The sequence below is a fragment of the Alosa pseudoharengus genome, unplaced genomic scaffold, assembly GCF_046254945.1.
Source record: "Alosa pseudoharengus isolate Yale_2024_CS ecotype anadromous, Long Island Sound unplaced genomic scaffold, YU_APseudo_1.1 YU_APseudo_1.1_scf_9, whole genome shotgun sequence".
NCBI classification, from domain to species: Eukaryota; Metazoa; Chordata; class Actinopteri; order Clupeiformes; family Clupeidae; genus Alosa; species Alosa pseudoharengus.
In genome coordinates this window covers 15648925-15661424 of record NW_027468881.1, presented here as the reverse complement: position 1 = coordinate 15661424, position 12500 = coordinate 15648925, and the positions used below count along the sequence as shown (strand labels likewise).

The 12500-nt window shown below is 48.2% G+C and overlaps 1 protein-coding gene across 4 annotated transcripts in view; it reads left to right on the top strand.

Moving 5' to 3' along the window:
- The window catches only part of LOC143115431 (rho GTPase-activating protein 39-like), a 91843-nt gene that overhangs the window by 68054 nt on the left and 11289 nt on the right, over window positions 1–12500 (top strand). For all 4 annotated transcript variants that reach the window (XM_076277459.1, XM_076277461.1, XM_076277462.1 and 1 more), the window contains 3 exons: window positions 601–1110; window positions 1994–2180; window positions 3127–3225. In XM_076277459.1, the coding sequence (XP_076133574.1) occupies window positions 601–1110; window positions 1994–2180; window positions 3127–3225 (796 nt within the window). The remainder of the gene's footprint in view (window positions 1–600; window positions 1111–1993; window positions 2181–3126; window positions 3226–12500) is intronic.

Genomic DNA, 12500 nt, shown 5'->3' with positions numbered 1-12500 from the left:
GGTCTGCGTTCTGGCTTAAGGGGGGGAAATAATTACAGTAAGCTGATCCTCTCCTCCCTGTTACAGACACACACACACACCATTCTCTCTCTCTCTCTTTCTCTCTCTCTCTCTCTCACACACACACACACACGCACACACACACACACACTTTTCCTCTCACACAAACACACAGGCAAGCCCTTACACTCTGCTACACACACACCCAGACATAAATACACAGTCACAGTTGCAGATTGACTCATTCTCAGGTTTGTTGCGCACACATTCTCATGTTTCGTCCAGTAGTCATGATGAGGAGCAGCTGTAGGGTGCCGGCCTTTTCTTCTTCTCTTCGTTTGCTCCTCACCATCACTCTCTCTTTCTCTCTGTCTGTCTCTCTATCTCTCTTTCTCTCTACTGATCCATCTGCTTAGTTTCCCATGTGAGGACGCTTCACTGGGAAGATACTTACTCTTAGAGTGAGTTTGGCCAAGGGAAACAGACAAACAAGCAGACATGCTTGGAAGACCAGCATTTTAAAAGTATCTCCCTCTCTCTCTCTCTCTCTCTCTCTCTCTCTCTCTCTCTCCCTCTCTCTCTCTCTCTCTCTCTTTCCAGACAGGAACACTGGAATCCAAGGGGCAGCTGGAGATCTCACCACAGGGAGGTGGCAGCGGGCATGGCGTGGTCACCGGTGGCACGCCGGCGGGCAGCGCCAACGACGGGTTCGGCCAAGACGGCACCGGCACCGGCGGCAACAGCGGCAACAACAACAACGATGGCAGCGGTGGTGGCGGCGGGCAGCTGGTCGGGAGTGGCGGTGGCTACCAGTACCCGTACACCACCCTGTGCAAGCCCAGCCCGGACGCCAACATGGTGGACTGGGCCAGCAAGAACCTGAACCTGCACACGCAGGGCCTGTTCCGCCGGCGCGTCTCCATCGCCAACATGCTCTCGTGGAACCGCGGCTCCATCAAGAAGCCCATGCTCATCACCAGCGACCGCGCCGTCAAGAAGGAGGCCTGCGAGATGTTCAAGCTGGTGCAGGCCTACATGGGTGACCGGCCCGCACGCATTGACCGCAGACACGCCGCCCTGCTGGTCGTCACCAAGTGCTGGGGCACACAGGTGAACATCGTTATCTCCATATCCTACTATCTCATTTCCTACTTTAACCATTTATTTGACTAACTGTATGTATAAGTGCAGACATAGATGTATTAATTATTGCACCAAGCACTTTAGTGGACGTAGCACTTTATGGGGTTTTCTAGGGGGTATTTATTGGCAGCTAAATTAGGTACAAAGTAATGGGTGATTCATGGGGATGCAAATTTATATAAGGCAAATGGGTGAACAACTTCAAACTATATGCCTGTCTGTTTTTGCTCTAACAACATTTCGTTGTTATCCTGTAACAATGACAAATAAAAACTGAACTGAACTGAACTGAACTGATAGTAGACAGTCATATGTAGCATATTTTATTTTACATACCCTTATATTTAAGTATTGTACAATAATATACACTACCGTTCAAAAGTCACTTAGAAATGTCCTGTTTTCATTATTAATGTTGTAAATTAGAAATTGCTGATCTTTAATGCAATATCTACAGTACATACGTATACAGATGTCCATTATCAGCAACCATTCATCCAATGTTCCAAAGGCACATTCTGTTTACTAATCTGATATCATTTTAAAAGGCTAACTGAGAAAACCATTGGAGAACCCTTTTGCAATTATGTAACCACATAATGTAATCTGAAAACTGCTGCCCTGATTAAAAAACAATGCAACTGATATTCTGTCTATAATGGAGTGGAATGGAAATTTCTAAGTGACCCCAAACTTTTGAACAGCAGTGTATAAAACTCATAAATCTGAGAAATAATATAATCTGTCAAGTTCTATACATCTGTAAAGCTATACATCCATAGAATCTAGAACAGAATTCAATTTGTCATTGTGTGTGAAGTTTCTCCATCCTAACCTCCTGTCCCCATAGGGCCTGCGTGACGAGCTGTACGTGCAGCTGGTGCGGCAGACCACGGGCAACCTGAGCCTGCGCAGCCTGGCCTCGGGCTGGGAGCTGATGGCCATCAGCCTGGCCTTCTTCTCGCCCTCGCCCAAGTTCCGCCGATACCTCGAGGGCTACATCCAGCGCCACATGGAGCCCAGCAACGACAAGAAGAGTGAGTTAGACTGGCATCACTGACTGACTGTGTGTGTGTGTGTGTGTGTGTGAGTGTGTGCATGCATGTGGATATGTGTGAGTCTGTGTGTGTGTGTGTATGTGTGTGTGTGTGTGTGTGTGTGTGTGTGTGTGTGTGCATGCATGTGGATATGTGTGAGTCTGTGTGTGTGTGTGTATGTGTGTGTGTGTGTGTGTGTGTGTGTGTGTCTATAAGTGCATGTGGCATGTGGTGCTTTGTATAGTAGTGAATAAGGGGGTATAGAAGTTCATATTTCTTTGTGGGTGTGTGTGGGTGTGTGTGTAACAGACAGACAGAGAGAGTGGGAGGAAAAGTATGCTTTATGTGATGTTTATCTGTCATCGGCTTGATCTTTATTAGCTCCAAGCCTCTCCTATCAGATGAATGCAGAGCCTGTCGCCACAGTAGAGGGAGAGAATTAGCTGGGATTTAGCCGTGGTGTGTGTGATGCCTCTGATGTGTGTGTGTGTGCCTGGTGAGAGGACTAGGCTTATCCAGAGGTGTGTTTATGTTGAAGGAATTCCCTCAAGTCCCCAAAGCCACACAGAGCCAGGGAATATTGGTTTTGCAGGCTAAAATTATCATGGAGCCAGGCCAAATCAAACAGGATGTAAAACTGGAAAAGTGGGAAAAATAAGGAGGAGGAATGTGTGTGAGTGTGTGTGTGTGTGTGTGTGTGTGTGTGTGTGTGTGTATGTTTGTGTGTGTTTCTGTATGTGGTTGTGTGTTATAAGGGTTGTTGTTCAGAAGGTTAGGAGGCCAGAATGTTGTGATGTGTTTTTTTTTAGTCTGTACACTTGTGTCTGTGTGTGTGTGTGTGTGTGTGTGTGTGTGTGTGTGTGATTAAGTGTGATGCGTGTCTGTTTAATATCTCAGATGAGTCCTCCACTCAGACTCTAATCCTGCCCTGGCTTTCTGGTTTCAGTCTTGCAGCAGATCCAGGAACAGCAGGACATGAAGAACAAGAAGAACTCCAAGTCCAGGAAGAAGAGGAAACAGAACAATGAGGAAGAGGAAGAGCAGGGTGAGTCACACGGGGCCAGGGCCCCCAGCGGCCAGCCTTGACCCTTAGAGTGACCTCTGTCTCATCACACACACACAATAATAACAAACTCTGTCTCATCAAACACACACAAATCTAACCGAAAAAGACACACAAAAAAATGAAAAACAACTCTATTTACCTCTCTGTCTATCTTCAGTGGCCCCCTACCTGGCGCACTTTAAGCGTGAACTTGTGGGCTCTGTAAAAAACAGAATGCAGTCAATCACAAACCCCGAAACGTACCGACTAAGGGCTACCACCAAAAGTAAAATCACAAAGTGGCAAATAAGACGTCAGATTTATCTGACTAGGGTCACTACTAGCACAAGTATTGCCCGTACTTACAAAAAGTCGGTGATTTCTCCACAAAGCCCTGCGAAAACCGTCTAAAGCCAAAAATCTCAAAATCGCAAAAAGCAATGCAAAAAGTTCCAACAATACCAAAAGATCCCAGACGAGCTCCCAATTTATGAAACTGCCCGTCACAAGCCGAAGCATAAAGGGAGACGCACACTGGGTTACTTTCATGTAGGGGTATTTATTTAACAAAAAGAACCTTCTAACATAGAATGTCTTTGTATGATTATAGCGAATGGCGTCCGTGGCAGGAACGCTGGGTGGACCGGCAAACACAAAACCAAGCATGCGTCTCGGATCTCTCTTTTTCTGTGGCATATTGGCACCAGGTAGATTATATAGGCCCCCTCCTGCCAGACCTCAGGTGTAACCAACCTAGTAATCAACAGGTGAGATGAACAGAGAGAAACAAGGGAGATCGGAAGGCCACCAGAGGTAGCCAAAGTTTAGGTCAGGTTATTATCTAGGCGGCCACCAGGGTTGGGAACACATAACACACATAACACACACACACACACACACACACACACACACACACACACACACACACACACACACACACACACACACATACACACATACACACATGCACACCTACCCAGATTGTGGATGCACACACACATGCACACACAAACATATATATATATATATATATATACTGGGTAAAGAGGTTTGTGACCAATCAACCTTACTCAGATAGAACCCAGACGTATTTGACTGCAAAAAGAAACTCTCCTTAGTTCCATTATTTTATCATATCCAGATCCAGAATGTTTCCAAATTCGGTTCAGGCTGGAGCAGTTTGGCGTTGTTGGTGTTGAAGTTGTTGGTGTGTTTAATGTGTTCTCCAGTGCTACTCAGTGGAAAGAGTAAGAAGTGCTGGTGCACTTGTTCTCTCACACGTCATTCAGAGCAAGCTTTGGTCTCCGAGCACAACCTGAGCAGAGACACATTTGGCTCCAGCGGGGAGGTATCCGTGTGTGAAAGCACAGGAGTTTGGAGCACTCAAGTACATTCAGTCACATATACACACACACACGCACACACACATGCACGCACACATGCACACACACACGAGGTCCGAGCCAAGCAGAGGGATTAGGATAGAAAGGACGAAAAGCAGGCTGCAGGATCACAGAACTGTCTGTCTGTCTACGTGCCGTGTTGACCGGTAAATGTGTGTGTGTGTGTGTGTGTGTGTGTGTGTGTGTGTGTGTGTGTGTGTGTTCATGGAGTGACAGGCTGGGAGTGAGACCAGAGCAGCTGGCCAAAGAGAGGAGTCTCTGGGGTAGATTCTGCCGCTCCCATCAACTACCCAGCACACATACACACGCAGTCACATACACATACATTCACACACACAAACATGCACTCACACAAACATGCACACACACTCACACACACACACACACATAGACACACACACATACATACACACATACAAACATGCACACACACAAACACGCACACACATACACACACACACACACACACACAGACACACACACTCTTTTTCTCATCCCCTTTCTTTCTCTCTCTCTCTCTCCCTCTTTCCCTCTCTCCTTCTCTCTCCATCGCTCTTTCTCTCTAACAGAGGGAGATTAGAGCTCTGAGCTGCGTGACGTTCCTCAAGTCCCACGCTTCCCTGGCTCGCCGCCAGACAGAAAAGGAGGGAGCAAGGGAGAGAAGGAATGAGAGGGAGAGAGAGAGAGAGAGAGAGACCTGGAGGTGGATTGAGCTGGGTAGAGGAAGAAAGAGGGTGAGAATGAGAGGAATGAGTAAAGACAGTGAGAAGGGAAATGAAGGAGAGAGGGAGAAGTGTGGGGAAAGAAAGAGAGAAAGAGAGAGTAGTGGAAAGCTGGAAGAGGCAGACAGAGGTTTGGAGAGGGAGTGGTATGTGGAGGAGATGTTTGGATTTTTTTATTTTTTTGCATGTTAGAGAAGCTCATTTGGAAATATTGTCGAGAAATCACCATGTGGGATAGATAGAAGGATTGAAAAAGAAAAAGTCTGGTTATAGTCTTCCATGACTACAATCCAGCTTCAGTCTTCATGCTTCACACATGCCACACACTCATGACACACACACACACACACACACACACACACACACACACATTCACATACAATACCTCCTTTTCAAGCAGACAGCTCCAAAACAAAGAGAGAGTTTCAAAGCATTAGGAGGAAGGAGTGAAGAAGAAAAAGGGGAATGAGTGAACTCAGTGGGCAGATAATGGCCCTCGCCGGCGTCCTCAATAGGCCTGCATATTAATCAGCCTCCGAGGCGTGGAAGGGATCTTCAGTGCCCTCACACAGACGGTTTGGCTGGCCCTGCTCCCACACTAGTGCTGCTGCAGGTCAGGGCCCCCCTCCACCATGAGGTCCCTGAAGCCCCGAGCTTTTTACAACCGTATCTCCACTTGACTTTTCGGCGAATTGCTAGCAACAGTCCTCTAGCTGTCCGCTGTGTGTGTGCTGAATAAAAATCTGGTGCTCGTTCAGTCCTGGCTTTGTAAAAAGGAAACAAACCAAGTGGCTTGGAGAGTGGCACGGTTGAGCTCAAATATCAGCAGCCTTTTTTTGCTGGAATCACATACTGTACCTTTATAGACCTTTAAAGATCCAGCATAGCTCAGCACAGCGCAGTACAGCTGTCCGATCCTTGATCGTCCTAGCGTTCCATAATTCCTGCCTGGTTGTGCCACGGTAAACATGGAGGCTTATAATGAGAAGGCTTTCGAAGCAGGCCGGTCTTTTTACTGGGCCATTTGGTCACAGCTTTAATATAGTTCTCCCTGAAAGCCCTGTGTGCTTTTTTACCACAGAAGCACACATGCAGAGCCCAGTCACCCTCAGTTATGCAGCCAGTAACAACAGACATGGCCAAGGGGGGTACAGTGGCCAGAAGTGTTCACTGAGTCAGCCCCACAAGAGTGTGTGTGTGTGTGTGTGTATGCATGTGTGTTAGAGAGAGAGTGATAGAGTGTGTGTGTGAGAGAGAGAGAGAGAGAGAGAGAGAGAGAGAGAGAGAGACAGTTACACTGTTTACAGTGACACATTGAACACAGTCATTGTTAGTCAGCTCTGCCAGAGATCTGAGAAACAGGGCCAAATTTGTCCAATCAGAGTTCTTTGTTGGCAGACATATATCCCAGAATGCTCACTGCTCTCATGTTGGCATTCAGACAAGTCTGTGTGCATGCCCTGGGGCTGTTACCACAGTGTTTAATCTCCATCGCTAGCCACGGCCACATCACAGTGATAAACAAGCGATGAGACATTAGTGGGCCGTGTGACTTAGAGCCATGCCATCCCCAACCCATGCAGTTCACTGACACTAACAGGAAACACTCAGGCTTTAATGAAACAGCTCTTGTGACTCACACTGGAAGTGTGTGTGTGTGTGTGTGTGTGTGTGTGTGTGTGTGTGTGTGTGTGTGTGTGTGTGTGTGTGTGTGTGTGTGTGTGTGTGTCTGTGTGTGTCTGTGTGTGTGTGTGTGTGTGCAGTAATTTACCTTTGAGGGCCACTGAAGCTTGTTTAGTCAACTCTGAACTCAGGTCACTGCAAGCTATGTATGAATACTTAGGGAAGAACTTATGTTTGTTGATATAGAGCTATTGGCTGTACAGAGACAATAGAACTTCATTCTCAGCTTTGGTTCCTGATTAATTTTGGTTCCCTTCAGAGTTTATGCTGTCTAAGTACTTGGGGGGAAGTTTGGGTTCTGAATATTTCTTTTTGATCAAATTAAAGCCTCACTGAATGATTAAGGAGAGCAGCCATTTCAATTTGAATCCTGAAACACCAGTCAGAATTATAAATGCTGTTTTTTGGATTGGATTAAGAATGCATAATGTGACTCCCCCTCACTAAGAATACATATAGACTAGAGGGTGTACTGTGTCCCTAGTGACCCAGCACACCAAAATGACCCAGCACACCTTTGGTGTCAGTCTTCTAATGTACGTAGTCTTGATGGTGTTACTGGTGGTGTAGAAGAAATCCAGACCGCAGGAACAAAATTCCTCTTGTGGGTGATTTTGAAACTCTTTAAGTTCCCCCCAAAAAGTTCCTGAACCCCCAGTGGGAGTGGGGCTTTTTATGTGCTTGTGGTAAACTGGCGTGCATCTTCCAGGAAGTGATTCTGACTGTGGAATTACAAGTTGCAAATCTAAGGTTTTGTGGGAAAGCAAGCTGGGTCCACGTCAAGGCCAATTGGATAAGGACACTGTTGGGCAATCTAAGTGAAAGTGTAATAGCAATGTGCTGTTGCCCGTGGCATCTACATCCAGAGTTAGCTCTGAGCAGATAGCGTCAGACTGGAGGACTGAAACGCTGTTCTGTGACTGCAGTCCCTCAGGGTAATATTTAAGAGCTGGGCGTTTGATGTCCGCCATGAATAGAGGTGGGTGGACAAGAGGCAGGGCCGAGGCAGCTGTTGTGGTGAGCTGGGCCAGCGCTGCCGAGCCAGAAGAAGGACGTCACTTCTGACCCACACTGGGCCTCACCAGCTGTCTCTGTGGGCACCACGCATGGCGAATGGGCATTGTGCGCCAGCTTTCCAGGGCCCCCTCGGCCCCCTTTGCAGAGACGCGGGTGATAAAAGGCAGTGTGTGAGAGAGGGGTCTGTGGGCACGGGGTGCTGGGGCCAGTGGTATTGTGTCGTCTGTCGGGCTGTTTGCCTGGGGGCCCCCTTGGACGTGTGACCCACAATGAAGCCCCGTCCACTGGGGGCCCGTCGGGGTCAGTGGGGCGTGGGGATGAGAGGGATTACAGGACATGTTGTGGGCAGGGAGCCTGGAGGAGAAGAGTTGAACTGTTTTTTTTTTCCCTTCTTAAAAGCCATCAGTAACCGTCACAGCAGGAGCCCTCTGTTCTGTTTATTTTTACCTTTTCTTCTTGGACTTCTTTCAGCTCTTCGCCCTCTGTTCCTGCTCAGTGTTCGGCTCTGTCATTGGAGAGAAAACCGCCGTCTGTGATTTGTGTGTGTACTGTGTGTGTGTGTGTGTGTGTGTGTGTGTGTGTGTGTGTGTGTGTGTGTGTGTGTGTGTGTGTGTGTGTGTGTGTGAGAGAGAGAGAGTGTGTGTGTCATATTTACACATGCTCACTCTTCTCCCCATCTCACACTCCCATTTTGTGGCACACCACAGGGATACCACAATGGAGAGGAGTGTGTGTGTTTGATTACCGAGTTATGTGGAAAGACAAGGATGGCTAGACCAGAGTTAGGGAGAACAAGAACATGAGGAGATGAGAAAACAAGATCTGATATACAGTGTGTCAGTGTGTGTGTGTGTGTGTGTGTGGGGGGGGGTCTGTGTCTGTGTCTGTGTTTATGTGTGTGACTGTGTGTGACTGTGTGTATGTCTGTGTATGTCTGTGTGTGTTGGGTAGAAAACTCGCTGAGTGCCTATGCAGACTGGACGGTGCAGCCACGCCATGCGGCCGTGTGAAAAGCCTGGCCCTGGTGTTAACCGTTTTGTCACAGTGTGGCTCTGGGCCGCCTCTCTCCCGGCAGCAGCGTCCAGACTCCGGCGTCCGTCTGTGTTTGTGTGCCCTCCTCAGTGTCCTCAGTGTCTCGCTCATCCTTTGATGCTATCACACACCAGAGCATCCCTGCAATTATAAACACATACCATAGAAACCCTACAGTATACACATACACTAGTTCCTCCTCTGATGAACCCTCAGTGCAGACTTCAGGATACACATACAGACTAGTCCCTCCTCTGATGAAACCTCAGAGGTTGGCCCGGTCAGTGCTCTGCTAATTGAACTAACACAAATTGGTTCTTGATATCTCGCTGTGTCAGGTGTTTGCTGATATATCTAATTCGATTATGAAGCAATCCCAGACGAACAGTGTAGTGAACTTGCGTATTGTTGTTACGGATTTAGCAGAGTGTCAGATCTTTCTGAAAGGCTTGCAGTCCAGGTGTATGTGTGTGTTTCTTTGTGTGTGTGTGTTTATTTACATAAATTAATGGTTAAAATGTGTGTGTGTGTGTGTGTGTGTGTGTCTGAATGGTGTAATATAAAGAATATATAGAATCATATATGTAGAGGCTGTCTGATGTATGAAGAGGCTGACCAATTCTGTGTCAGAGTTGAGTGCTGGTGTGTGTGTTTGGATGTGTGCTTGGGTGTGTCTTAAGTAAGAACTTGTGTGTCTGCCGGCTGAAGATGTTTAGTATATTTGTGTTTGTGTATGTGTGGGAACTTGTGAAATTGCACAATAAACCAGTCTGTAGTGTGTATGTCTATGGCTGTGTCCAAAACGGAAGGCAGCTGCCTGCTGCCTCACTGCCTTCAATGGTCTAACTAGTCACTTGCCATAGCAGGCATCAATGTATTGTACAAGTTATGAACTTTGTTTCGGATGACCTAGCAAGATAGCAACTCAGAAAGCCACTGCCAGGATACCAACAGTTGACTTAATCAGTGGGAGTTGCAGCAGAGACGTTCTGTACTCTGTGTGTGTGTGTGTGTGTGTGTGTGTGTGTGTGTGTGTGTGTGTGTGTGTGTGTGTGTGTTGTGTGTGTGTGTGTTGTGTGTGTGTGTGTGTGTGTGTGTGTGTGTGTGTGTGTGTGTGTGTTGTGTGTGTGTGTGTGTTGTGTGTGTGTGTGTGTGTTGTGTGTGTGTTAGTGAGCAAGTGGAGGTGCTGGCCTGTGTCCCGTGCAGCTGTTGTGTTTGGGGTGTGTGTGGGGTGTGGGCTGGAGGTGTCGTCTCACGGGTCATCCTGTCTTGGCCTGGCAGGAGCAGTGCTGAGCAGGGCAGGGCTGGACAGGGCAGGGCTGCTGAGGCAGGGTAATGACTATTTCACTTTACTGGCCCCTCCGGCAACCTTGACAGCAGGCTCCATTTACAGCCTCCTCCTCCTCCTCCTCCTCCTCCTCCTCCTCCTCCTCCTCCTCCTGCTCCATTCCTCCATAGTTCCGCTCTTTCTGCTTCTCTCTTTCTCTGCTTACAGCTCCAAAAACATCATGTCAGATCCAGACCTCCAGAACCCCAGAGCTCCAGCCCCAGCCCAGCCCTGCTCCAGCCCAACACTGAGCAACTGAGCCGGGCCAGAGCATCCACATCCACTCCCCACACGACCCACCGCACCTCACTGCATTCCTGTCTTGCTATGAGACTGAATGATATGTCAGAACAGAGGCATCTCTCTCTCCCTCTCTACCTTTATCCCTCCCTCGCTCAATCTTACTCTCTTTCTACTTGCCAATTACTTTCTCATTAAATATCTCCTTCCATTTGTTCTTTCACTCTCTCTTTCTTTGTCTAACCCCTCTTTCTCTCTCTCTCTCTCTCTCTCTCTCTCTCTCTCTCTCTCCCCTTCTCTCCCTGTCCTCTCTGTAATTATGGCTGATAGCTGTCTCATTCCTCTCCTGATATATGGTGGGTGAGCAGCAACATCCCCTTCACCCCTGAGCAGCAGCACGTCCCCAACCTACCCCCCCCCACCCTTCTGCACATCCGCACCCTTCCCCTCCGCCAGAACTCCCTATCCTCCCCCCTCCCTCTGCATATTTATAATAGTCTCAGTAATCGCCCCCCCATCAGCAGTAATCAGGAGCTACCTTCCTTCCTCCTCCTGCTGCTGTTGCCACGGCCACCACCAACCTCAACTCCTCCTCGCGCTTTCGCCCAGCTGTGCCCCTGCCCCTCCCCACCTGTCGCACGTAAATCACCTCAGCGTGTGTGGACGTCTCGGATGAGTATCGGGGAGGATCCAGTTACCTCTGACCCATCCCTCACCACCCCCCCACCCCCCCATCTCTCTCCATCGCCCTCCACACACCAATAGAGGAGGGACATGAGTCATCTCCATAACGCACAGGTCAACACTGAAGTGAGCGAGGTGGAGGCGGACAGGGGGGGCGGGGCGGGGGGCGGGGCGGGGGGGGGGGGGGGGGGGGGGGTAATAAGTGGTTCTCCTCCTCATCTGCGTCCGTGAGTTCACGTCACACTGAGATTATTTATGCATCACTCACTACACCGTGACTCACGCACCGCTGTCTGTGTCGGCCGTGGAGCCTACGAAATAGATCTGATGAAGTGCAGGGAGCACCTCTAATGAGGTAATGCTTTACAGAGCTGTGATTCACCATGGTTGTTCTGTCGCAGATTTGGTCTTATCTGCGAAAGAACATTACAGTGGCAGGAGTTGTGCTGACTGTCTTGGGACTTAAAGAACGGCAGCGGTTTAGTAAGCAAGAGGGGATTAACCTTTAGTGGTCATTTAAAGACTGTTTTAGCCTCAGTAGTTGCGTATGGTAGGTACTTTAGGTCTTAATTGATGCTGTTTGCTGGTAGATATTTTCGTACGGGTGACTTTGAAGAAATTCTCTGGAATGTCCCTGTTGAAAAGAAAGCACCCGCAGCCAGGGGAGTTGCTTTTGATCATGTGCTGGTAACTGGATCTGTTGTTAGGCTTTCTTCAGCAGGGAGTGTTTTCTTACGCTCCTCTTGAACCTTAATAAAACATCCTGGTTATGGGGGACCATGGCATTATGAGTAGATGGCAATAATTTAGCTCTCAAACAGATGCACATGCACATATGAAGGCACACCCATATACAGACACACACATGCGTACTCACATACACATGCACACACATGCACGCACACACACACTAACACACACACACACACACACACACACACACACATACACACACACACGCCATCAGGCACCTGCACACATATGCTCATACTAACACACTCACACCTAGATTTCTAGACAGAGAGTTCAAACGCATGTACTGTATAAGGACTGCTTTTGGCCTGAATCTGCTGCCTTAAACACTCTAGAAAGTCTTTGTTCAAAAAAGCATCCAATCAGATGTTGACATGACTGCTTACTGCTTTAGCACTGGTCAGTGACCTCTGC